Source organism: Rosa chinensis, chromosome 6 (genome assembly GCF_002994745.2).
Source record: "Rosa chinensis cultivar Old Blush chromosome 6, RchiOBHm-V2, whole genome shotgun sequence".
Lineage (NCBI taxonomy): Eukaryota > Viridiplantae > Streptophyta > Magnoliopsida > Rosales > Rosaceae > Rosa > Rosa chinensis.
In genome coordinates, this window is record NC_037093.1 from 35,188,974 (window position 1) to 35,216,810 (window position 27,837).

Genomic DNA, 27,837 nt, shown 5'->3' on the forward strand with positions numbered 1-27,837 from the left:
AATTTGAAGTGATGGCTATCCATCAGATCAAACGTTCCCCGTTTGTAGATGATGGCTATCCATCAGATCAAACGTTCCCCATTTGTAGATTTGTTTGAAATCTAGCTTTGGAATTGAAGCGTTTTTTACCTCATGCTCGATAAGCCAACATTTTTCGAATTCACTTCAGAAGAAACTAAAATACTTGGAAAACTAATCAAATTAAACATTGGACTATAATATTATATCAAACCAGAAATTATTTAGGCACCTATAATAAATAAATGAAACAGAGCTGGTATTGTTTAAGAGTCAATATCCACTCCCACTGGGACAGATGAAGCCACATCTCTCGGCTATACATTCTTTCATGTAGGACAGGGAACAAAAAGAAAAGACTGTTAAAAAGGAGACTAACCAGAAGAGAATGGGACAATCAAGAAAAAATTTCATTCATAGGGAAATTTACTAAACACAAAAGTACTTCTTCCTCTGTTTTTTCTAGTAAACCAAACAGACCTTCAATTAAAGAAAGCATACAGAAAGCCACACGTTAGGAGCTGAAGAAACACAAAAAGATTACAAATTCACATTCTCCTACATTGAAAAAAAAAAAAGGAGGAAAAATTAAAATGAGACTAACATTTGGGACTGAATTTGACTCCGCAGGAAGAACTATTTTCCCCTGTTACTTTGATTATATAAACCAAACAAGACCTTCATGTAAGAAAAAACACACATACAACCATGCATTGATCAATACTCAGATAAAGAAACACTAAAAAGATCATAAATTTACATTCTTTAACATCAAATGGAAACGATTTCACTTCTTACAAACAATTTTTCTCTGTTTTTCCCAGCAATACATTGATCAATACCCAGATAAAGAAACACCATAAAGATGATAAATTCACATTCTTTAACATAAAAAAGAATGAAAGACTGACCATTTGAAACTGAACTCGTGCTCGGGGGGAACCTCATCGTCCTTCTTGGGCACACGAGCTGTAGGGTCGATTCTGCAGCCGAAGACTGGTGTAATTGATTGTGTGGTGCCCATCCTCACGTTGAGACTGAATCTCGGTAAGCTCAAAGAAGATGAAGAAGAAGAACCCACTTCAGGTCTTGTTGAAGAAGAAGAAGAACCCACTTCAGGTCTTGGAGAAGAAGAGAAACCCATATCAGGTCTTCGAGAAGAAGAAGAACCCACATTGGGATTTTGAGGAGGATCCATGTCAGGTGCTTGAACAGAGCAAATGGCTTTTCACTTCTTGGAAATGGGAATTTTGGTGAAGAAAGAAAGAAAAGAGAGAAATGGGTTTTGGGGAGAAATGGGAGAGAAGAGAATGAAATGAAGGGTGCTTTGGTTTTGGGGGTTTTGTCAGAGAAACTGGAAAGGTTATGAGTGTGTTAGGACTTAGGAGAGTGTGCCTTCCTTCTTCTCTCTATTTATTGTCTTATTATGGGCGCTATCTTTGTCTGCACGAATGTGTACGGCCGAGTTCACCAAAATAAAACTTTATTTTCATGATTTTGTATCTAATTTTCTCTTATATGATTGGCTGGTTTTTGTTCTTTTATTTCATTTTATTATGAGAAATATTATCTGCATTTATGCACTTCCTCTCATTTCTAGATATCATTGCATTTGGGATAGATTTTACGACGAGCGGCACCTAAATGTTACCGGTGTCTAGATTCAAATATTAAATCGCATTGACGTAACACATTATGTTTTTACGATATGTTTACCTATTGGGTGCGGCTATTGACACTCTACCATTTTCTTAGTTCACCCTACAATCATTTAAATTATTAAAAGACTATATTACCCAAGTGCAAAATGACTAATAAGTACACTTATTTTCTAAAATTCAAATATGTAAGGAAAAATAAATACATAACTAATTAATTAAATACACATACTACTTAATTTCTCATTGGATAACATTAATCTTCATTTTCTCCACTCAAATGTGAATTTATTACTATTTTTCGTCTTTCTGTTGCCTTCTCATCGTTAATTCATTATTCAATTCATAAAACCTTTAGTGTGAACTTCATCAAAATTGTGAACACCAAAAGTGAAAAATTTAAAATACAAAAAAAAAAAACAATTTATTCTTCATTTCTCATAGTTATTAACTTACTAATATTTTGATATGAATTGAAACAGACGAACATTGAAATTGAAAGGAAAAAAAAATGGAAGTAAATCTGATTATGATTTTATTAGGAAACTTAATATATTTTAGTTTTTTTATTGGTATAAATTAAATGAGAAATTTAAGTTTAAAAAAAAATCTTTTTTAATTGAATATATCTTATAAGGATATTTCTGAAAAAAAAAAAGGGTTAGATAAGTAAATTTAATAATTGAAATTAAAATATAGGGTGTAATGAGTAAGTAGGGTGAACAAAGAAAATTGTAGGGTGGCAATAGCCGCACCCTTACTTATTTAACTATCCAGTATTGAGTATAGTCATAAATATTACATATATCTTTATAAGGTAATAACTTAATACGCGTTCTTCGCTGTAGTTATCTCAAATGACTTCTAATCATAAATTTTTAATATTTGAGTACTACTGGAATTTTTGAAAGAAAATAAATGTTGTATTCGTTGTAGTTACTAATTTATGATCAAATTATTGATTCATAGAACTATTCCGATAATCCATCAATGATTACTTTGACACGTCGTGTTTTTTGTTGTAATTTCTCTTCTCTGAGGTATCATCTTGTTTTGAGTCTCTACATTATCTTTAGCTTGCTCACTTACTAGTTTTCATCAGTACGACAAATCCTCTATTCATTCCATCGTTGCCTACTAGGCTAGTTAGTAAAATTCGGCATGGGAGTTAAAAGTTAAAAAAATGTTCATGAATAATTTGGTAAGTTTTAGTGAAAAATAATTTGAAAAATTAGGCCATAAAATACGGAAACGGAAAATTATAAAATTAGATACGTACGTATTTAAACCGAAATGTAATAAATAATACGGATGGATATTTGTTATTTCTATTACTTTTATATAGTTATATGACTTTTAAAACATAAACTTTGAAGAAAAATCAAGGTGAATCTTAGCTTTTCTCAAATATTACCATTTGGATATACAAAACTTCAACACATCTAAGTTATTTAATAAATAAATAGTGTAAATAGTACTAGTAATTATATGATTTTTAATTATAAAAGTTTAAAATTCAAAAATTAATCTTAAACTTGACTTTTTTAATTAAAAAAAATATTTTGTTTTATTTTTTTTAAAGTTGGCTTTTTTCAATTGAAAATTTTTGGAATAATATGTATTCGTAAATAATTTAGCTAACTTAAAATAAAAAAAAAGGCTAATTTTTCTAAATTTTAGGAATAATTCAGAAAACAAGTGATTTTTTTTTTAAGAATTCATTAATTTGCGAATTATTCGCAAATCAACTAATATGGAAACAGACATTAGAAAACCTTACATACGATCAAATAACTACTCACATTGTGGCTTTACAAACCTAGACAGTTTATTTCATATAAAATTATTTCAAAATTTGGAAGTCTAGGAGGTCAATTGATAACTATTTTTCACCCAAGGGTCTGAAGGCTTTGCCTCTGGAGAAACCCTAAAGCCGGCCTTCATTCAACTGCGAAATCCTTTCTTGTCCGGTGACACCCAGACGTCCGGGATGGCCTTCGGCCTCGCGGACGTTTAGCAGGTTAATGTTGGATAGGTGATTGATTATATTGTCCGGGGGAGCAGATTCTAGTGGAAGTCTATTAGGCTCAGTACCTTGTTGTACAGGTTCGGAGGGCCTCGTCGAAGGCGTAGGGAGGTGCTGAATCGACAATGGCATGGGTTCGTGGGGTGCTGAAACGGGTGGAGTGGTCCAGACAGTGTCGAGGCGACAGGGTCGAACGGAGTTGCATTAGAGAAGTTGTGCGGCTTCTGGGTAGCGGCGACGATATCTAGGCTGGGTCAAGACTGCTTTGCTGCCTTGGGTTTGGTCCACTTCTCTTTGGGCTTAGTTATTTGAGTTGGGTTGTTTTTGCCCTAGGCCGTTAGTATGTACAAGAAAAGAATCGCGGATGCGGTTGAAAAAGTCATTGAGTGGCTTGATGAGAATGAGAATCATCTTGCTGAATGTGAAGAATATGAGGATAAGCTGAGAAAGCTCGATAAGTTGTGCAGTCCATACTGGATGACATGAATGAATAAGAAGTCGCGACGATCTTTTAGTATTTGTTTAGTTGCCGAAGAAGATGGAAATCTGGTCATAATTTGTCTTGTCTGAGAGATGCTAAAATGGAGAAAGGACTTATTGATTCTTAACAATTGCTGTAACACCTTGGAATTTAGGTAGCTAATATTGATTACGATTGACTACGAATGATTGCAACATCTGCTGCGTTAATGAATGATTACGTTTCTTTTTTTATATATTAAAAATAGATAAATAAACTAGTAACATTTGCCCGCGCTTTGCTGCGGGAATTACTATTATATGTTACTGGGATAACATTACATAGCAGAATGTTTCTGTTGTACACCTTCATTAAAGGATGATTAAAACATGTTACACGAATTTCTGGGTGGAATCAATAACTTCAAATCAAACTTGGTATGTATCGTCTAATAAAGCAATAGATAAAAGACAATAATGAGAACCGTTTGATGGATGTTGGCTTGAAAATTAGCGGTTTGCCTTATTGTTATAGAAAGACATGAGCAACTACTCACTACCTCTACACGAAGTAGAATGGTCTGCTTAGATATAACCAAGGCATTTGTTGACTCTGCTAAAGACAGTAGAAACCATGGTCATCAAATGCTGAGTAGTCAACAAACTTGCAAAATAGTGTCAACATTAATCAAAAACACATGCTACTGAATCAATTCAGTGCTAATATTTACAGTTGGATCAGATTTTCAATGGCTAAAGTTAGATAAAGAAAAAAAATAGTAAGGAGAAACAGAGAAAAGAAAAACTTGTCTTTGAAAATGATTGAATGTTAGAAAGGAAATTCATTTGATGTGAGAAAGAAGATCACAAATTCAACTAAAACATAGATTTAGTTACTTGACTAACCTAGAGAGCAACCTCTGTAAGTAGAGATCCTCAAATGATCTCAGACTTGAAGCTATTCTATTGTGCTTCGCTGAATCAGTAAGCGCAGAGAGAAGAGTGAACCCCATCAGTGTAATGTGGGCTTTCCTTCGTCATTTCTTTTTTCAAAACGCATAATATTCTGATGCAGAATCAATAATCTTATGTGTTGGAGAAACTACAGTAGTATCTTGCTTATTTGTCTTTAATACATAACTTTGAATTGGGAGAAGCATTTCCATGCCAAGGCTTAAAACTAAAACAGAGTTCCACGACTTGGCAACTCATACCTTCTAAGCAACACAGTCCAATGTCCATATACAGATGCTTTGCAAGGTCCTTTTCAATATCATCTCATATTCCCTTTATGTTTTTCCTATATCATGCACAAAAAATCTAGCAAAACTTAGATAGCAATAACAAAATTCACCAAACTTAGTGAGCAAACTTGGCTATTGTATGCAAATTACCACAAAGCACAAATATAGTTGCAGAAACTGACCACTCTGGCTTGTTAATTTTAGGCTTCCAAATAACCTCAATGCAAGCTTTTTCAGGATTTTCATTCTTCTTTGTCCCTACTTCGATAAACTGCGGCAATAAATTTGGTACCCCCTATAAAAATCAAAGACCCAATTAGAAAACAAACTCAAATTCAGAGCACAAAGCCCAGAAAGAAAGAGAAAATATTGAACAGAGAGAGAGAGAGAAAGAGAGGGGGGCAATTTCTGGTGTAAGTTTGCAATGTTATCAAAAGTATAATAACAGATACCAAAAGCTGCAATGATTAATCATTTTATCAATCAAGGAGAGAAACCTTATAGAAATTTTATTGATTTCATATCTGCTGGCAAACTGTAACAGAATATATATCTGGAATATTAACTTTCATAGCTGTATCTCCTGATCTTCTGCTTGCTTTTCGTCACCTTTGGTGACCTGCTGAAGGCATTTAGATAGGGTTCAGGTGTGCACGTAATTTTTCTTTTCTTAAGACACAGTCTAAGTAAGTGAAGAATTATGAATCAATATAAAGAATTACCTGTTGAAGTCCTTCATTGTTCAAAATAAATTGTGGTCATAGCCAATCACTATGACGTGCAATTGGTTTCCGTACTGGTGGTACAGTAAGATATCCGACTTTAGGATATGGCAGAGGAAGCTGTAGAAAATGTAATAACAAAAAAATAGTTGAGAAATAAATTAAACATATAACAAAAAATATCGAAATCAGCCAACAAAAAATCAAAATTCGAAAGGAATTAGGGACAAAAAAAAAAAGGAAAAATGATGAAAATAGAGAAATTAGTATGTCTTTACCTTAGTAGCATCTTCACTAAAAATCAGAACTTAAAACCTGCGTATACTGCAGAGAACCCCAAAAGCATTGTCAAAGTCATAGTCCTCAGTTGACAGTCTGATGAAGAACCTATTATAAAGAGAAAGACAAAGAAAAGTTCAACTTAAAAATGAATTAAAGTTATAACCTGTGGCACTGTATTTCCACTATTTAATACAAACAATGCTTTGTTAACTATATGCTATATAACAAATACTGTGGTCTTCATTTGTTCTCTTGATTTCACAGTGCGAAAAAGCTTTGGTTTCTGTAGATATTCAAAAGCTACAACAGATACTTTAATTAACAAAACAAAGAAAGAAAAAAGCTTTTTGTTTTGATAAATTGGAAAATTTTGGTAATCAATCATTTTGAAGATAACAGTACTTAATTCATTCCAATCAATCTCAAAAACCAAAATATCAGTATCTACATTTCGATACATATTTTCTATACTTAAGGTTCAAATTTCAGAAGGAAAGAGTTTTGGATGTATTTGAGTATCAGTAATAGTACATAGGGCAGTATTACATATTTGAGTATAAATAGACGGAGGCTCACTCTCAAATTGAAACCCTGGAACTTTGACTGCAGCTGCTGTCTTTGCCTTATACCTGCACAAAAGGGTTCATCAAAATTAAAATCCTTTAGGAGTTGACAAAGCACAAAGAAAAAGTGAATGTGGTGCTAGTGTCGCAGATTGAAAGAAACTTAATTATTAACATGTGCTTGGCCAACAAAAAAAAAAAAAGTTAAAAGCTGTGAAGCGGTGGCGACATAGAAAGATCAAAGAAAAAGTGTTGATGGTGGCTGAGAACCCAATTGACCTCGTACTCAAATGATGAGCTAAGAACCCATGCTCATTAAATCGCACACAAAACCCTTAATTGAATAAAATCCCAAAAGCCCATACCGAACAAAATTGACCAAAAAATTTACATAAAGAAGTTACCTTTTATCAATTGAATCAGTTATCTATGAATCAATTCAAAACAAAACCAATCGCATGAACAAATCAAACCTACTGATGGAAAAAACAATCCACTGAATAAGCCGATGAACAATCCAAAACAAACCCAGACATGAATTCGCTTGTTCAAAACTGACAATATAGGACCACAAAGAGTGAATTCCTAAACAAATTGTATTGGGTACCTGATGAGATTAGAGGAGATAATGAGCAGAAATAAAGAAAGCAATTCCAAATCCACAGATCAAAAGCAACGAACCGAACTCTCTCTCAATCTCGCTTATACAGCTGTAGAAGACGGTGGCACGATTGGGATCAACGATTTGGGTACTTAGGTGTAACAGTAGAAGTCGCTGTAAATAGATGATTCCCGAAGAAAGAGATACAGTCGAAGGTTACACATAGAGGCTTCCCGAACAACTGAAAATTGATATTTGATATTTGACTATTTGTATAGCGATGGCAGCGCCGTAAGTTGAGGGAAAATAGAGGGAAAAAGCGTCATTTCCCACCCCCAAGATGAACAGTGAAATGAATAGTGCAGACGCTTTAGTATATAGTAAATTTAGTTAGTCTATTTACAATAATTCATTTTCTTTAGGATTCTAAGAACTTTTTTGCTAGTGTATTTAGTTAGTCTATTTAGTAAGGTGAAGTATTGCTATGGAAGTAGTTGTGCTCGAGGTAAATGTAAAGATTGGTTTTGATTAGCTCGTGATCAAAAATTGGTTTCGTCAAGCTTGATTTACCATATTGAAATATGAGTAAGGTAAGTAGGTAACTACAATTTTCTTTCCGTTTCATATCGCTCGAAGATTTCTATGCTTTGGTATTGAGACTAAAGTACATTCCACTCTCAATCTTGAATACATCACAAGGAGTTTAAAACTTTAATGTCATTGTATTACAAAGTTCATATAGACAAGAGTTCAGAAGGGTTGATCCGAAAATGGAACCTCCAAATCTGTAAAAATGCCCTAAATCCTATACGCGATCAAATCACATGCTGGCTTGCTGAGCTAAGCAGTTCATAGAAGTAAGTAACAAAGCTAGAGATTTCTTTCTGGACCTGAAACAAGAGTAAGAAGCTGCTGTAAGGCTTTGATTCAGCGTCGTGGAGTGTGTACATGTATTGCAGACTTCTTAAAACTGTATGGAGCAGATGCAAAAACATGAACAATCATATCACCTCTATCTAGTTCTACCCAATTCAAGATCATTTCTTGCAACTAAAGTAATCCATTGATTGGTTGAAGTACCTTAATCGAATGCATAGGGGTTCATTTACATATGGATTCAGATACCTTTCTGAAAACAAGTCACATATTTTTGAAGGATCACTTTGCCAATTTTGTAAATCATAAATTCATAATCAAAAGAAAGGAATGCTGCAATGATTTAATTTAAGCCATGCTACATGTACAAGCATGGTTCACAGCTTTTCCAATGTGCAATACATTAATAAATCTAACACTTCCAATATATACCATAATTATGAGGTAGCCAAATGAATATGCACAAAAATGAAAAGAAGCAAAATATTTGGAATTGAGTTTTTTAAAAGTATTGAGGACTCTTACATCACTATCATTGGCTATATCCACCAATCCACTCAACACTCTTTCAGTCTTTCCAAGACCATTTGAGAAAGTAGGAATGGAAGAAATTGTAAAAACTGATAATAAGTAGGTGTTAAGCGTTTGTTACCTTACCTACATTAATCCAGGTGCATATATACCTCAAACATGACTATGCTTCTTCTTTTCCTTTTAATTGTTGTTCCCTTAGTAGTTTCAACTTCATCTTCATATAATTACCTGCAATGCCATGAAGTAAATCTCAGCTGGTACAGGGGATAAACCATGAGTTAATTAGATCATATTTGGAAGCAACAATAAACTCTACTAATTAATACCGTTGAGACTACCATGAAACTTAATATTAATACTACTTTCTCACTGCTGAAATTGCATTTAGAAGTTACAGAAAAGCAAATGTAGCATCATTCATGGATATCCTATCAGTAAAGCTCTACAACAGAAGACTTCTGTGATGCTTAAGAACATTCATCACACGTGGTGTTTTCGCATTCTCTGTAGCTCACTTCAACAACCTTCACACTAGTGTTTCTGTCGCTCCAAGTAAAGACGAATCCTATAAACTAAACTGATAAAATGAAAATGAATGACCGAAAAAGGATCTTTCAATATGGTGCCACCATCTGATCATTCTCTAGTCTGAGAGTCTTACCAGAGAGAGTTGACCTCTTTTTATACACACAGGGTGTCTTGTCGACAAAATTGAGTCTTAATGATACAGAAGGAAATCACTAGATTGATAGTATTTCAGATTCTTTCACCGTTATTCACTAAGAGGGTAAGAGCATTATCTAATTTTTATGAAATTTCACAGTTCAACAGCAGTTCCCCAACACTATGCTTTTCCAGTTCCCACCCGCAATATGATACTACTTTAACTACAGTCATCACTGCTACATTTGAAACCAGTTTTATGCTCCCAATCCATTTCATATACAAACAAGCTATTTTTTTTTTGTTGCTTGGGCAAGTTGGGTTCAACAATTCTAATCTTCAACTCACAGTCCTCAGTCCTAGGTGAAATATGGGTCGCTAAAAAAAGTATATGAAGCGACAATAGAAAGGTGCAAGTTCAATATAATGTCCCAAACAGTGGAATCAGCTAATACCAACTTTTCTAGAAAGAGAATGAGCAAATATTATTTGAGTTTAAAAGTATTTTTGGTCCTAGAGAACAAATGAGCTCCTCACAGTCTCAGCAGAACCGAAGGTGTGATGCAGCAGCTATTGTTCTTAACATCTTTTCCGGAGTCCTCCTTAAATCCCTAAATCCAGAATTGCCTATAGTCCTAAACCAATTTACCCAATAATCGCAATTTCCTTGTAATTATGTGAATCATATAAAAAATAACATGCTTTGCCTTACAAGAAATCACAACTGCCATCAATCATAATGTGCAAGGATCAAATTTCAAAATGAGAATATATTATACAATCAACTGGTCCAATTTTCCAGTGCTCGATTGCTTCTTAAGAAGCCTTAACCCCCAATCTCAAGCTTGTTTCAACTAAATTTCAAAACTTTAAGCTATACATAAAATGTGGGCATCTGGGTATGTATATAAAAATCTCAAAATGAAGCCATATACAACTCTGAGTCAATTGATCCCCATAAGACCCCAAAATTCAAACAATTCTCTAAGCTCAAATTGCACTAGGAACCCTAGGAAACCTCATCATCATATTAAACTTCAATAACCCATACCTCGTCAGCTTCGCCGTCAGCAACTTACGCCAGCATGCATTGTTCGCCGTCACCGTCCAGAGAGACTGAAACAGAATGAAAGGATTTAGGGCCTTTCCTTATCTTTTCAACAAAAAATAATAATAATAATAATAATAATACTTTTGATCAAAAAATAAAAATAAAAGAAATAAAAATAATAATAAAATAATACTTTCGATCAAAAAATAAAAATAAAAGAAATAAAAATAGAAGTTTGAAAGAAATTTCAAATTTTGCCTTTCCTTAACTGCTAAGGAGTAAGGTAGTCAATTCTTGCTGCAGGTTCTGATATTTTTCATCAGAATATTTTAATAGAGAATTCAGTTTCTCTATTATTAAATCAGATATTGTCCCCATTGGGGATTCCCCTGCTGAGCACTTTACAAGCTCTGATACCAGTGATTTACGGATCTAACCAATGCTCAAATAATCAAGAGGTTTTTGTTCCTCTTCCAGAATATATAAGAGATTATCAATATCTTGTTCTAATTTATAGATTCTGGTTTGAAGTCTATAGATGATATCCCAGTAGTTAGGGGTTTCTCTATTAAGACTTTCTCTATAATCTTTCAATTTTCTCAATTTTTCTCTCTCCTTTTGCAATTCTTTGCTAATATTTTTACATATAGCATTCAACTCAAGTCTGTTAACGATCGAAATTATGAATAGTAATTTGTACTGTTTACCTTTGAAAAATAGAGGATGACTGTTAACATCTGCATATATATTTAAACAAATAAAACTCTGATGGGCCCACCACGTTTTCAACAAAACTTTAAAATGTAGATACTGAAATAGACAGCAAAGAAAAAGCAATAAACATCAGGGAAGGGTATTGATGGTAGAGATTCTGATAAGATGGGTAGGTAGGAAGGAAAGGGGGAAAAGGTTGTGTAAAGATGAACAAAAATAAGACATTGGGGTGTATGAGAAGTATTTTCATGGATCAGATGTGTATGAGCATTAACCCTTGAGCAAAACTCAAAAAGTAACTAATTAGATTTCAGTTTCAGATACTTTTAACTATGAAGATAACTATTACTATTAAAATGCTCAACATCAAGAAAAGTTATCATCAATTACAACTTCTTCGAGCCATGGAAGACCAACTTCCTTCCCAAATTTGGTATTCCACTCTCTCAGAGCTTCTTGAGCTATAGCATGAGCTGCTCGGTTACAGTGCTTTCTTCCATGACACTTTTTCAAAATTCCTCTTCAACTATCTAATTTCATCAAATATAGGACCTTGCGTGCTAAGATAAATACCCAGGCCATTGAAAGCATGAATGACTAGCATCGTACAGGTTTGGGTTTTGCCGTAAAATGTATCATTGAATGGGTCACTAGCTTTTTCTGGGCTCAATAGTTTGTGGGTGCAGAACAGTTCTTTTGTTTAGGGTCAGTGATTTTTAGAGTTGGCATTTGGATTGGGTTAATTGCTTTTGGTGCAGTCATTAGCTTTTGGGTTGAAGTTAGTAGCTTGTTCAGGGGACTTGTTGAGTGTAATCACTAGTCAATAGCTTTTTGGACATAAAGGTTGTCTTGCAAATAATGACATTTTAAAAGGTGAGAAACGCGTTCTTGTTATTATCTATAGGCTGCTTAAGGCTTAAGAGTCATGATTTGGATTTGAGATATTTACCAACTCTACTTAAGAATCATGATTCGGATGCGACTGAAATTACAGACATGTTTCCTCTCCCAACAGGCCAAGAAGGTCCACATTGGCTGGAGTAGTGTTGTAGGGGGTTTAAAAGGGTAGGTAGCGGGACTGCCAAAAGAAACCACCTAAACTTTGACCATACGAAACACAAATTTTAGATGTTGTCTAGACTATGATATCACTTATTGTGCGCAAACGGTAAACAGTCTCACATATACAATATATCGGTATTCCAATATTCATCCCACCCTAACTATCTAAGAGCAAGTCCACCAGTTGAGCTTGACCGGTCAAGAATGGTCACTTTCGTAGTCAAGATACTTTCGTAGTCAATCTTGACTACGAAAATAACCATTCTTGACATTTTGTGAACAGTATCTTACCAGCCAACCTCAATAGTGAAAATACAAGTAAAAAAAGCAGTGAATAGTTTTGATCGATCAAGCTCAACAGGTGGACTTGCTCTAAGGTGGAATGAGTATGAAGTTATAAAGCAAAAAATCTCGGCATTCGTGTGTAATTTCATTCTTTAAAAAGAATGATGACTCTTCATTTTTTTTATGTGGGTTTTTAAATGCTCTAATCTAAATATACAATAATTCTAACAGCCTACTAAACTCGATCGGCAAAGTATGACCTTGCTACGGACAGAGATAGGAAGCAAACGCTAGCTAGAACCACGTATAGGGCACCTTAATTTTTTTGAGTTTGGACAACACATTGCATTATTATTATTAATCAAGAGGAAACAACAAGAATGATCGAATCTAAAAAAAAAAAAACCGAAAGAAGAAATATTCCAAAGCTGTTAAGCGCAAGTTGACTCTCATCACATGCTCGTGCTTTGACAAACCGAGATCATAATTCACAAGTCCCTTTCTTTAAGCTACTTGTCATGTTTCTGGCCATCCAGAATCGAGTACTTGATCATCACAAGACAAACCTTAATTATAAAATCCCATTCTTACAATTCCTCACTAACCATTTGTGCATAGAATAATTTTCATTTGTTCTAAACATAAACAATAAGGGATATTCGTAATTGGCATATAACTAAACAATGCACAGCAAGCAAACGATAACAAAAACAAATTCAAAATAATTTGTTATGCAAGTCCTACTCAAAACAAACGACAAGCTCCATCTTTCTGAGAACCATCTGGCCTTCTTCACCTATTAGAAAATATTATCACTCTTCTCATGATGTTGCAGTCGACTTAATTTGGGTTTAAGATTGATCGAGAATCTAGTGGCCTATTGTAGAAGATGAAAAATACTAAGTTTTGATCTTCTTCTTTTTTTAAGGCAATTTAGGTGACGATCGAAAAATGTACGTGGCTATATGGCTATTTCTGTAGTAAACTGACAATGAATATAGTTGGAGTTTGACTACTCGATACATCATTACATTGCATGCATATATATAGACATGTATGTTCTAGAGAGCGCCTACTCAAATTTGAAATTTCATAATTTTTATTATTTTTCACTAGCATACAACTTAATTCAACGATTTCAACTGGTCATTCTTTAGATTTCTATGCAAGAGTGATGTCTACAGAAAATTAACCAAATTCATAATAATTTGGTCATTAAAATTATGTAAACAACTGTAGTCCGTCAGATGAAATTAGAACAAACATGATCCTAATCAAATGGTTAAATGTTTTATATTTGATTGAATTTTTTATAGGATTCATCTGTTTATGTATCTAAAGAGAATACAAAAAAAAAAAAAACCTCTAACCTAGCCGCTTGTGCTAGGGTTACTTTCTTGAAGCAAGAAAGCCAATTCAAGCCTCTATGGATCTTGATATTCTTAGTTGGAATTGCAGAGGAATCTGCAATGATGCTACGATGAGGGCGTTGAAGGACTTGTGTGCTCAGAATCGCCCACAGATTGTGTTTTTATGTGAAACGAAGATCAGCAAGTTGGTTGACTTCGAAAGCCTACGTCGTGCGTTAGGTTTTGCCCATGCAGAGGAGTTTTGAGCGCTGGCCAAGCCGATGGTTTGGGGCTTTCCTGGAGCGATGATGTAAAGATTCAAATTGGTACCAAATCAGTGCATCACATTGATGCAGTGGTTGTGGGGGATACTAGGGCTCTGTCATGGCGTCTGATGGGATTTTATGGGTATGCCCGTACTGGAGAGAGAGATAAGTCATGACAATTGCTGCGTGATCTTTCCGACATGGATTCTCTGCCTTGGGTGGTGTTAGGGTATTTTAATAAGATCCTGAATAGCGGGGAGAATATCGCTGGACCTTTGTGGTCGGAGAGGCAAATGCGTGGATTCAGGGAGGCGTTAGGGTATTATGAACTGCTAGATCTCGGGTTTCATGGTTCAATGACTAGTTGGTGGAACTCAGATACTTTGTTGCGGTTGGATCGGGCTGTTTGTACTCCTTCATGGGTTGATATTTTTCACCATGCTAGGGTACTGCATTTGGCTCCGTCTAACTCTGATCATGTTCCAGTTTTACTACGAGCAAGTACTACACCACTGATTGCTAGACGTAGGGTTAACCGCTTCAAATTTGAAGAGTTTTGGTTGCAACACCCAGAGTGTGGTGAAGGAAGCATGGAGAACAGATGTTTTGGGTACTCCTATGTTTTGTGTAACGAAGAAAGTTATGCATACTAGGATTCATTTGACCAAATGGCAAAAAGAGGTTTTCAAGGGCCGGCAATTATAGATGTTGGGCCTTCGTACTAGGTTGGAAGAGTTACTGAGTGTCTTCCCATCAGAGAGTGTACAAACTGAGAAGAAAGAGCTGACTGATAAGCTCCAGAGCTTGTTGGTCCAAGAGGAATTGTTTTGGAAGCAGCGGTCGAAAATTACTTGGCTCAAGGAAGGGGATCGAAACACCAGATTTTTTCACCGGAAAACTGAGAATAGGAAATGCAAGAACTCATTGCAAGGCTTATTTGATGCGATGGGACAGTGGCAGGATGAGGATGAGGGTATTGAGAATGTGATCACCACTTATTTTTCTAAAATGTTTCAAGCATCAGAAATTGATGTTGATGCTTTGAATTTAACTCTGGAGGCACATTGTCCCTCGGGTTACTCATGAGATGAATACTCAGCTTTGTGCGACGTATACTAAGGAAGAGGTACGGTTTGCTCTATTTCAGATGTATCCTACTAAATCCCCATGTCCAGATGGAACGCCCCCTCTTTTTTTCCAACACTATTGGGATCACATTAGAGATGATATTTTTGCAGCAATTCATAGCTTTCTTCAGACATGTCACTTGTTGAAGCAAGTTAATGTTACTCATATTTGTCTTTATTCCGAAAGTGAGTAATCCAGAACACATGTCAGATCTGTGACCCATTGTGTTGTGTAATGTGATTTACAAGATTTGTTCGAAGGTTATTGCTAATAGGTTGAAGCTTATTTTACCGGAGGTGATTTCCCCTTTCCAAAGTGCTTTTGTCCCGGGTAGGCTCATTACTGATAATATATTAGTGGCAAATGAGATTACACATTTCGTAATGTGCAACAATAATGTAAACCGCGGGAAATAAAGTGCAGCAAAGTAATAATCGAAAAGATAAATTGCATGAATGTAAAGAACAACAATTTAAAGTACAGGAAAGATAAATACCGGTAAAGAAAGCGATAAGATAAACACGTAAAGATTGATAACTGTTGTTGAAATGTACTGATGAAAATTTGTGTAATTGTGTCGAGCGTTTGGTCTAGCACCTCTAATAAAAATGCCTATGGTACTGTTTATAGTGAATGATACATGACTGAATAAAGAAAAAGATACAATCTTGGCTATAACTGTCAAGACTGTATTGATTGCATGAATTCAAAGTTGAGAATCAACGCGCGGTTACATGCATTTGAATGCAGTAACTACTAACTTGAGAATTAAAACTCATAACCGTGCATTTAATCTCTGCGGCTTTTATCACTATCTTCTTGTCTGCCAATATCCTTAAATGGCAGCGGAAGATTATGTAACGGTCTATTCTGGCTTGTTATGAATGATATTATTGCCCCTTTGGCCGATTCAAAAAAAAAAAAAATCTCTGCGGCTTTTTAATATCCTAAATCATTTTAACACCCGCATCTAATGGCCTTTATAAACTTGACTAACACCATTCAATCGCCGCCATTCATTACGCCGCGGGCATTCATTAGCGGTCATCCATTATGTAGCGGCTAATTAGCCACAATCATTCATTACGCCTTGTGGGTCGGGCCCACTTGTCTGCCATGTGGGCCCTGCCAAATTTAGGAGCAAACAAAGCCCCCCTAGTCCCTTGAGTTTCGACATAGACGTCGAGTAGTTAAGGGACTAAAAGATTATTTCTAAGAAACACGCTCTATTATAAGCGTTGCCATCCAATCATTCAACTGTGGTCCTAAGCCAAATTTCTTGTGGGACCCACATGTGTGCCATGTGGGCATTGCCAAATTTATGTTCAAACACTCCACAAATGACAATAACTTTTCTGAAAATGACATTAACTTTTCGATTTGTTGATAATAGCTTTTTCATTATTTTATTTTTTTTGGTTGAAGAAAATAAAATTTGTATTAAATGTTTCAAATGATACACCACAATACATGAGGTACAAAAGACCCCAGTAAATAGAGGCACGTAGCCCCAGCAAAATAGAATTAAAGCCCCTAACAGGCTTGACCCAAATACAATTTGAAAGCCCATAATTGAAAATGAAAAACCCTAGAACTAATGCTAGTAGCCACCAAGAGAATAACAGCTCCATCCCAAGAATACTACTGCCACCACCTCCATGTAGTTGCTTGAAGAGTATCAGCCACCAAAGCACCATCTTGCTTCCTTCTACACCGGTTGGGACGCTACACACAGGGCTCAAAGATGCCCAAGAAACACCAAGTAACCTAGTAGAGTGTGATTGTGAAAATCGAGCCACTTGCTGTTGAGGAATGAAAATTCACCAACGGGCGTAAGTTCATTTAGCGGTGGTGGAGAACGAAGCATATCCGGAAGCACTAGCAACCAATTCCATCCAAAGAGGACATGGACAATTTCGAAGGTAGATCTGGACTAGAGGAGTAGAAAATCGGTGACAAAAGAGCATAATTGGGTTGTAGGGATGGGGAATGTAAAAGGTGGAGATGGGGTGAAAGCGTTGAAGATGAGAGCTGTTCTCATCAATATAAGGCCTATAAGAGCAGTATGGTGTGGAGAGGTAGAGAAATGGTAGATGGGTGAAGTAGGTGGAGAAGAGAGAGGAACAAGAAGGTGATTGAAAGGGTGGAGTGGATGGACGGGATTGAAGGGGTGGGGTTGGAGATGGAGATAGAGATAGAGATGGGGGTCGATAGACTCTCAAAATAGTGGCTGGGTTAGAGACAATTTCTAGAGAGAAGGTAGACCCTCAGCTTTTTTATTATTCGACAGTAGCTTTTTTGTTTGTTAGCTGTATTGATAAGATGAAATTTTTGTAAATAATAAAAAATAACTGTATGTTTCAGGGAATCAGAAATTGAGAGAAAATCGCTGTGTGTTCTCATTGATAATATGAGCCTCTTTATATAGAGGATTACAATGCATAGAGTCTGAATCATACAAGGAAAGATAATCTCTAGATTCTTCTAATTAAATCCTATTACCACTAGGTCAAGTAACCTAGAGTTTGGGCGAAACACAAATTAGAGTTTTACTTTAACACTCCCCCTTGTGTTACCCAAACGCGGTGCTTCTCTCGTTGCCTCGCTAAAAACCTTGCCGAGTAACAAAAATCCAGTGGGACAAAAATAACCTCGGTTGAAGGGGAAAAGAGCACAACACACCCTTCACGTTTCGAGACCATACATGTAAACATCTCCCTCTGATGTTTGCATATCCCCCTGATGACAACGGTCATGGGAGTTCGGATAACTTCCACAAACGATGCTACCAACATGTTTCTCAAAAGTGAAATTTAGGCAATGACTTAGTGAGCAAGCCTGCCACACTGTCCTCAGATTGAACCTAGTTCACTTTGATCTTGAGGAGAGTCTGTTGTTGCTGATTATACTTGGTGTGGTCGCTTTTGATGTAACCTTGCTTCATTTGTGTAGGCTCATCTGAGGTAGATTTCAAACCACAATTATTCGAACATGCGTAACTATGAATCCAATCCATATATATTCACGAACCACTTCGTGAAGAGCAATAATCTCTGCATGGTTCAAAGATATAGCGACTAAGGTATGTTCTGTAGACCTCCAAGATATCACGGTCTTTTCCCATGATGAACACTTAACCATTTTGGGAACGACCTTTGTATGGGTCAGAGAGATACCTAATATCAACAAAACCTTCCAAAACACACGTCGTTTTGGGATGGGGATAGAGGACGCAGCCAGTGTTGGCGGCGTTCCTAGTGTGTGATGGGTCCGAATCCATCATCTTTCTGTAGGGATAGAACAAGTCCACATCAATTGTACATCTCAAGTACGGAAAGATATCTTTTACACCAATCTAATGGCGTCGCGTTGGCGCAAAGCTATATCTAGCTAACAAGTTCATTGCAAACGAGATGTCCAGTCTTGTGCATTTAGCTAAGTACAATAATGCCCCTATTGTACTTATGTAGGGAACTTCTGCCTTTAGCACATCTTCGCCATCGAAGAGGATCATTTTCAGGATCAAGACTATGGACGATCATGAGGGTGCTTGAAGGTTTGACCTTGTCAAAATGCCTAAGCATCTATCAACACGATGCTCAAGTTCCAAACCGAGACATAATCGTGTTCTCCCAAAATCTTTCATCTTAAACTCGGATTTCTAGTGTTCAACGGTTTCCTTTAACTCTTTAAGGGCTTCCAATGAAGATCATGTCCAACATGAACCGCGATAGAATCCGAAACTTGTTATGGGAATGCGTGGGCATATCCCTTCACAATCAAGTAGTCACTTTGAGTGAGCGTCTCAACCTTGTTGTGAACGCGCTCCGTGGTCTAGAGCCACTTGACTTGGGTAAATGAAGTTCACCATGAACCTTCATGTATATTCCGCATCTAGATCCCCATAAAGATATGTAGTGACCACATTCATAAGCTGTAAGATCAGTTATTTGGAAACTACCAAACTGACAGGGTAGTGGAGTACAATGACATCCATTACGAGAGAATATGTCTCATCGTAGTCGATTCCAGGGCATTTTGTGAGAAGCCTTGCGCCATAAGGTGAGATTACCATCTCTTTTTCTCAACACGCTTTCTAACGAAGACCCATTAGTTAACAGGTTTTATATTAGGAGGTGTTGGCATCATTGGCTCAAAAACCCTCATCTTCGTTAGAGAATCCAACTTAACCTGGATCGCATCTTTCCATTTAGGCCAAATTTCTCTACGTTGGCATTCATTCATCAACGGAGCGTGGTTCGATATCATCGGACTCTACAAACTCATGCGCAACGAAATGCGCAACTACATCATCAATTATGATGGAGTTTCTGTCCCACGTCTCATGTACACTAGTGTAAGTTTCATACAGCTCTATATTATCAAAAATAGGTTCTGACGTTGAGGCGTCCCCCAACGATAACCATAAACCAGAAGATACTCATGAGACGGATTTTGAGTGTCGATGATCAAAGGATTAGAGTGTGCCAAAGTATCCTTCGAACCCACGGGCTTCCCATGGATCCTAGCTGGGGTCATGGCCTGTAACGCCAGAGAGCCACTCTCTTTGGCGTTGGCGCCACGCCTACCTCCGTGTAGGGTGGCGCTAAGTCCTCTCGTAGGGACGTCCTTCCTTACAGGCATGTTTGCAGCATATTTGTGTCATCTCGTCACTTTAGTAGGGATCGAGATGAGACATAGTGGGGACAGACCACGACAATTTCTGTCATTCCTGCTGAACATCTGTGTTCTTATCTCCCCCTAATGATGAGAAAACTATCTCATCAAAGTGACATCAGCAAATTTAGGGGTAAGGAGATCGCCATGCAAGGGCATTAAGTGGCGGACGATTGTTGGAGTCTCAAATCCAACTGAGTTGCTCATTCGTCTGTAAGGACCCATTATAAAGCGCTATGGCCGAGTAATTGGTACATAAATGGCACACTCCAATATGCGTAAGTACGATATTTGTACCCAGTCACTAACTGTAACGCAGAGGTAGATTCAGTGGCAGTGGGTCGTAAACGAATTAGCATAGCTGCATGCGATATTGCATCACTCCAAGCGGATATAAGGAGGTTGGTGCGCATTACCAATGTTTGGACTACCATCGTAGTCGTTTCCGCGAGACCAATTGGGTGTGCTTATTGGAATATGATGTCCAACATCAGTCCCAATGCAATAACCATCGAAAGTCTTTGATGTAAACTCACTAGCATAGTCAAATCCAATTGACTGAATATGATGATTCGGGGAGTGAGCCCGTTGTCATATGATATGTGCTAGGAGTGTATCATAAGCAGCATTACAAGTGGACAATGGCACAACACGTGACCAGCGTGTTTGCGTGTCAACCAACATCATGAGATATTTAAACGTCTGCAAGTTGGTTGAATCGGTCCAGAGAATCCCCACGGATTCTATGTAAGAACAAAATGAGTATTTTCATATCCTTTGCATAGGATGGTCTCAGTCCTAATTTCCCTAATAAACGGGCTTTGTAAAATGAGCAAGAGGCTTTAGAAGTAACCAATGAGGATTTTGGTTGGGCCTGAGCGTCTGAAACGCTATTTGAAGCAAAGTTGGTGATTGCAGCATCACCTGGGATGCCATCACCATGATTGACGCCATCCATGGCGTCATGGCTAGGGAATACGCCAGCCCTAGGCTGGTGGTGGACGGAGGCGGTACCCTAGGCAGCAGCGTCGGTCACACTTAGTCCAGGAATCAACTTTTGATTCATGCTTCATTTCACTCGAGAGAAAAGATGTCCATGTGAAGTCTTTAGTAGACGGATCATCATATCATGACCAGGATGACCTATCCTGTCGTGACAAAGCCACTATGTGTCTAAATCCAAGAGATCTTCTCTCATAACTTTATTGGATTTAATAGCTTGAATAGTGACATAGAGTCCACTAGAGAGACACATAAACTTTTCTAAGATGCGTCTTTGTTCGCAATCATTAGAGGTATTGCAAAGGAACTCATTTATGTTCTCTACATGCGTTTTCGTATGGAATCCGTTGGCTATCCATATGTGAGATTTGCCCTAGGAGCGTAGAGAGTTTCTGTGACAGTAATCAAGGTGTCATTTGGAAAGGGGAACTTGGGCTATTCCATGTCCTTGAATTAATACTAATGGCCCAGCCATCGTAGTCACAAAGTAATATGTTCATAATTAAAATGGAGTCATAATGAAAAGAACTCGAAATTTTATTCATAAGCCAACGGAGTTACATCATTGTCTCTTTGATGAAAGAAAATCGATCTAATCCAAAATGCTAGCTAATAATGGTAGTCGTCTAACTTCTTTCGGTAATTCCAAAATAAATGTGACCAGGTGAGTAGAGAGATGTCAGTGGAGCAAGGCTCGCTTAAGTACCACTGATCTCAGAACCTTCCTAGACATCACACTTACTTTGGGTGAGCCTACTTTGAGGAAATACTAAACCATTAGCATCTACTACAAACATATATGGCAATTGCCTATTACATCTCTTGAAAAATAAAAAGACTTAATCAAAATCGCCAGTCACTGGATCTAGGCCTTTGAAGTCTTCAACCCTTAGAGCGAGATCGTCGTCTTGATCTTCTTTCTCCATGTAATTTGCTTCCCTTGCTTTACGATACGTCTTGTACGCATTAGCAACATTCTGGGTGCATTACATGCTTTAGCCCAATGTCCGGATGCTCCACATCGAAGACAAGCATCATCATGGTCAGGCTCCCGGGTTTAGAGCGCGTTGGGGACGACTATGATCCTTGGTGGCGCCACCAACATAGCCGGAGGCTCTGCCTCTTTCACTCTTCACACGTTGACCTTTACGGTTCCGTGTACGACTATCTTGGCGGTTTCCTTCCTCTTTGGGGCGAGAAGATGGACTAGAAAGTCCAGAATAATCCCTTTCCTTAGGGTTTAACTCCTGGTGCCTTCCCTTAGGGTCGCGACTATAATTAGACTCCGGAAGTGAATTTTCTCCCACGGGTCTAGAGTTATAGTTCTTCACAAGTATGTTGTCGTGCTTTTTAGCTACGTTCATGGCACCAATAAGCTCATGAAATCTTGTGATGCGTCCAGTATTGACATCAATCTGATAGTTCTCGGCTATCATCAATGCAGAGACGAGGAAGGTAAAGAGAGTCTTCTCGATCAACATTGTATCAATGATTTTCTGCCCACAGAATTCCATCAAAGACTTGATACGAAGTGCTTCTAAATTGTAGTCAAGTACAGACTTGAAATCACAAAAGCGGAGGCTATGCCATCTCACTTCTAAATCCGGAAGCAGGGAGTCACGAACGTTGCCAAAACGATGCTCGAGTTCTACCCATAGTTTTCTGGGGTCTTCCTCATTAAGGTACTCATTTTGGAGCGCGTCATTCATTTGCCTTGTCATGAGAATTATGGCTTTAGCTTCATTGGCCTCTCTCGTAGCTCTATTCGCTTCAAAAGCAGTAGCTTGTTGAGGAGTAAGCACTTTCTGACTTGGCTCTTGGATCGTACTCAGGATCCCATCAGCCTTAAGATGCTGGCGCACATCACGAACCCACTTGTTTGGAGCGAAACTCAACTTGTTCAGATTACTCATCCTGAAAAACAACAAAAGATTAGGGTTAGTTTCGGAGCGAAAAAGGCTACCACGAAAATAATAAAAATTTATGAGCGTAGTCGCTTCCAAGAAATTAAGAATTTGCAAGTGTAGTCGCTTCTAAGAAATTCGATTCCAAGAGGGGTTGGATTAGATCGAAACAATGAAGTTTGTGGTCGATCGTTTTATCTCAACAAACTCTAAGTTTGGAGGACTCTACAAGCTCCAAGCTTGGAGTGAGCACGAACCCCCACAGTTCGGCTTAATTTGGTCTCCCCTATGAAGAAGAAAGGGGGGTAGAAGAAGGGAGGTTGGAAGTCCCCGAGAAAAGAAGAAAAAAATAAATAAAAAAACTTCAAAAAGGGGAACTTTTAGAAAAGTTTACCTTGAAAAATTGCCGGAAATCTTGATCCGAAAAATTGGCAGGAAAAAGTCGCTGGACAAAGATTGACCGGCGATGTTGACCAGAGTTTACTGATCTGCTGACGTGGCAGTCTGATGATGACGTGGCAGGCTGACTGGACGCTGACTGTGTGCTTGCGTGGATGCTAACGTGGCTCTGGGCTGGATCTCTTCTGCTTTTGGGCTTCCGATTTGCTTCCTTCTGGGCCGAGGCTGGTCAAGTTTCTAGGATGTGAGCTGCACCTCAACTTCTGGGCCTAGGGCTGCGTTTGTTTCTGGGCTGGGTTGACTGAAGCAGGCGGCGGTTCGGTGGTGCAGTATCTTCAGGCTGCCGGTTCGAATGTTTCTAGGCCGGTTCCGGTGGTAAATTTTTCGGTTCCCAGAATCTGGGGACAAGACTCTACTGCTAGTGGAGGATGGCTGCAGGAGGCGTTGAGGAAACCTTTGAATCGGGCAGAGAGATTTGCGTCACTTACGGTGGCCGGTTCGGTGTTTTTCCACCGGTTCTGGTGGTGGGGCCGCTGGTTCTGGACTCCTGGAGTTGAGATCTTCAAGGTGGGTGGTGGTGGTTTCTGGGATTTGAAGGCTAAGAATTTAGGTTTCAGGCTAAGGCTTCGTGCTGATAACATGTTTTAGGGAATCAGAAATTGAGAGAAAATTGTTGTGTGTTCTCATTGATAATAGGGGCCTCTTTATATAGAGGATTACAATGCATAGAATCTGAATCATACAAGGAAAGATAATCTCTAGATTCTTCTAATTAAACCATATTACCACTAGGTTAAGCAACCTAAAGTTTGAGCCAAACACAAATTATGGTTTTACTTTAACACTGTATTAATATAATGACATTTTAGTAAAATGATGAAAAATAAAAATGAGTTACTATTTTTATAAATATTGATATTTCTTATATTTAGTGGCTTTACGAGGGAGAGAAAAAAAATTAAGTGACCTGAGAATAATAAAATTAGTAAAAGTGACTTTATATGTCATTAGTCATTTTATTTATTATAATATTATATTATAGTCTCATTAAGCATTTTATTAAATAATATTTTTAAAATAAAAATATATATAAATTTTATTAAATACCAAACTCAGAGGAAAAAAAATAATGTTGTTGGAACATCTACCTAACATAATTCGACAAATACCCCTAAATGGTGTTTTATTATGTGGATCAAATGAACCACATAGTCACATCATACCTAGGAAAAGGAGCTTGCTAGCATCTAGGCACATGCAGTTCTATAATTGAGTCGACAAAGAGTGTAGTGTAATTTGGTACATGAAAGGTGTTGTATGATATTTAACTGGTCCAGTTTTCTTCACTTCCTATCCGATTGATACGTAATTTGGACTACCCTTCGACCATGCATATTCTTCCCCAACTTAAATTGTTGGTGTCTTGAGCCGGTCTCGCTGACAATATTTTTATAAGGATTAAATTCAGTTTATCCTCCTCAATTTTGGGCCTAAAATCAGACTAATCCTTAAACTTTTTTTTTAATCAAACTGGTCCTTGTACTCTCAAACAATATCACCCGAGTCTAAATTCTCCAAATGTGACGTCATAGGCTGAGTTAGACCCGACAAGGGGGCCCACACTTCAGCTTTTTAAACCCTGAAGGAGGGCAAAATGGACATTTCAGTTTTAATATAATTTCTAATTTTTATTTTTATTTTTTCTCTACTCTTTCTCTCCCCCCCCCCCCCCTCTTCTTCTTCTCCTCTATATCAATGACCATCGCAGTAACACCAAACTGAAATTTCTCACCAACCGTCAGATCATCACACCAAAATCCTTCAAATAATCACAAACCTCATATCCTCACACTCGCTATATCTTCCACACCCAATCCAAGTAGCTCCAAAAACTCGAACCGGAACCTGCACAGATATCGGATTGGAGCAATTCGCGTTACGCCGGCGACAGAGGAGCCCAGATCCTCATTCTCGCCTAGCCTCTGCACGCACATCCCACCACCGCCCAGCCCTTGCTGCTTTGCTGCCAATACATACTGGTCTTTTTCCCTGCGCATCCTCCTCCCCTGCAGCTGCCCACCCGCGTCTACAGCAATTCGGGTTACGCCAGCATCGTGGTTAACATGCTGGAGCCGCGAGGCTCTTTCCTCGAGGTCAAAAATAACCCTATCTTTCTCACTCAGCTTCTGCCTCAGCCTCCTGATTCGAAACCCTAGCGGCTATCGCCATCGATGTGATCTTCCTCGCCAGATCCAGCTGCTCGTACGGGTCGCTCGGAATCACCACCATGATCTCGTTCGGCAATTGAAAATCCCGCCCCCCTCCTCCGCCGACGACGCTTCCGCTTCCTTGCGACATAGCCGATCGCTCCTCCTCCTCCTCCTACGGTGGTTGTGGTGGTTTGGTAGTCGTCTCTAAATCGCTTTGGGCACAACGAAAAAATGGCGTCGTAGGTTTTCGCCGTGGAGGTGGATCAGGGAGATCAAGTGGTGGTGGAGGTGGAGGAAGAAGATGAGGGAAAGATTGAGAAAAAAGAGATTGAGAAGGAGTTTCGGCGTGGTCGCCGATATAGATTAGAAGAAGAAGGGGGAGAGAGAGAGAAAAAAAATTATATTAAAATGGAAATGTACATTATGCCCTCTTTCAGGGATTAAAAAGCTAAAGTGTGGGTCCCCTTGTCGGGTCCAACTCAGCATATAATGTCACATTTGGAGAATTTGGACTCGGGTGATGTTGTTTGAGAGTACAAGGACCAGTTTAATTAAAAAAAAGGTTTAAGGACCAGTTTGATTTTAGGCCCAAAGTTCAGGGGGTAAATTGAATTTAATCCTTTTTATAATGTCATTTTTAACTATTTACTTTTTCATTAAAATTTGAGATTATTTAAGTTTTTATATTGGCCAAGAGTGCTCATAGCATTTGTAATCTTTAAATTCCGTGGATATTTGTAGGGTAGTTTTAGCTTAACTTCATGATTTTTAAAAATTTTGAATTACTTAGGTCATAACTCTTTTGTTAGCCTTGCGGAAGTGAATCGTTATGTGTAATTTAACTGAAAAATCAAATGAGTTAGACATTTTCTAAAATGAAAAAAAAAATTAAAGAAAAATTACAGCTACATAAACTAATTAAAGTGGGTAGTCATTGTGCCAAGTACTTATGTACGATGCTTAGCGGCAAAATCAGTAAGGTCATGTGCATGGGTTAACGGTGGTGGTAGTTATGGGGAAGAATGTCTGAAGATAGGTGCCATAGCTGGTCTGAGACACGCGCTTCCAACATCAATTGAGATGAAAGATTAATGTTAAGCAAAAAAAATAGTTATTATAAAAAATTTCTCCAAAAAAAAAAAAATTAAATAAACCAGATGAAAACCTAATGTAGGATTGACTAGTGAGGGCTCTCAAAACCCGAGCACCGCCGAATGTGGATTTCATCCTAGAGGACTCCTACGTCTCCCAACCATCCTTCTCCATGTCCCATGGCATTCAAGTTTTCATTTCAATAACTTTTTTTACAAAAGATGGATATATATACGCACACACATAAATAAATTAATAACTTTGCTATCACATTTGGAAAGCAAGAAATAACAATGTTTTCAGGAATGAAGCTTTCTCCTCCCCTGCTATAGTGGCCATTGCGGCTTCCACTTCTCAAGATTTCCTCATTCATAATCCTCCTGTAAGGCGTCCTCCAGATGAGCGGGAGCACATCAAATGGAATCCTCCTCCTCCAGACCATGTTAAAATCAACTTTGATGGTTCAGTCATCCAACAAAGCAACAATGCAACTATTGGCTTTGTCATCGGAGACAACTTTGGATGTCCTGTTATTGCTTGTGCTAAACGAATTGGGAAAGCTAATGTCCCTCTGACAGAAGCTGTTGCTCTCCGGGAAAGCCTCCTAAAAGCTCAAGAGCTTAACTACACCAACCTGTTGATTGAAGGGGATTCCCAACTGGTCATTCACTGTGTTATTGGGAAGACCAACACTCCTTGGCATCTACAGTCTATCATCCAGGACATCAAACAGCTAGCTTCCAACTTCAATTCAGTCGTTTTCACCCACACTTTACGGGAAGCTAATTTTGTGGCAAATGCCCTTGCCTCCATAGGCCATGGATCAGACGAGCTCATTTCTTGGACCAGTCACTTTCCCTCTAGTGTTAATTCAGCTATTAGCTTTGATCTGTTTGGCGCAGGCTGCTCTAGAGGAGCCTCCCTTTAGCTTGTTTTGTTAGTCTTTTCGTATCAAAAAAAAAAACATAAATAAATTAATAAAGAGTGCAGTTATTATCACCTTACCAACCCGATCTGTCCACCGTCAGCTCAACAGCCCGCCCCCACCAAAC

General features: G+C 37.9%; 1 protein-coding gene and 2 long non-coding RNA genes across 4 annotated transcripts; 1 reads left to right on the top strand and 2 right to left on the bottom strand.

The window, feature by feature from the left end:
* Nucleotides 1–964: 964 nt before the first annotated feature.
* LOC121050146 lies at nt 965–10,817 on the bottom strand. The gene is made up of 3 exons (XR_005802111.1): nt 10,698–10,817; nt 9,107–9,211; nt 965–1,001 (listed from the first exon to the last, which is right to left on the bottom strand). It is a non-coding gene; the product is annotated as an uncharacterized LOC121050146 (long non-coding RNA).
* LOC112174592 lies at nt 5,925–7,150 on the bottom strand. Of its 2 annotated transcripts, none has more exons than XR_002926078.2 (4): nt 6,986–7,150; nt 6,406–6,514; nt 6,128–6,247; nt 5,925–6,027 (listed from the first exon to the last, which is right to left on the bottom strand). It is a non-coding gene; the product is annotated as an uncharacterized LOC112174592 (long non-coding RNA). The 2 variants fall into 2 exon arrangements; XR_005802110.1 differs by lacking the exon at nt 6,986–7,150 and adding an exon at nt 6,956–6,974.
* Nucleotides 10,818–17,483: 6,666 nt separating the features above from the next.
* LOC112171235 lies at nt 17,484–27,713 on the top strand. The gene is made up of 2 exons (XM_024308447.1): nt 17,484–17,590; nt 27,089–27,713. Exons 1-2 carry the CDS (start codon nt 17,484–17,486, stop codon nt 27,711–27,713), a joined length of 732 nt encoding a protein of 243 aa, XP_024164215.1.
* Nucleotides 27,714–27,837: the final 124 nt, after the last annotated feature.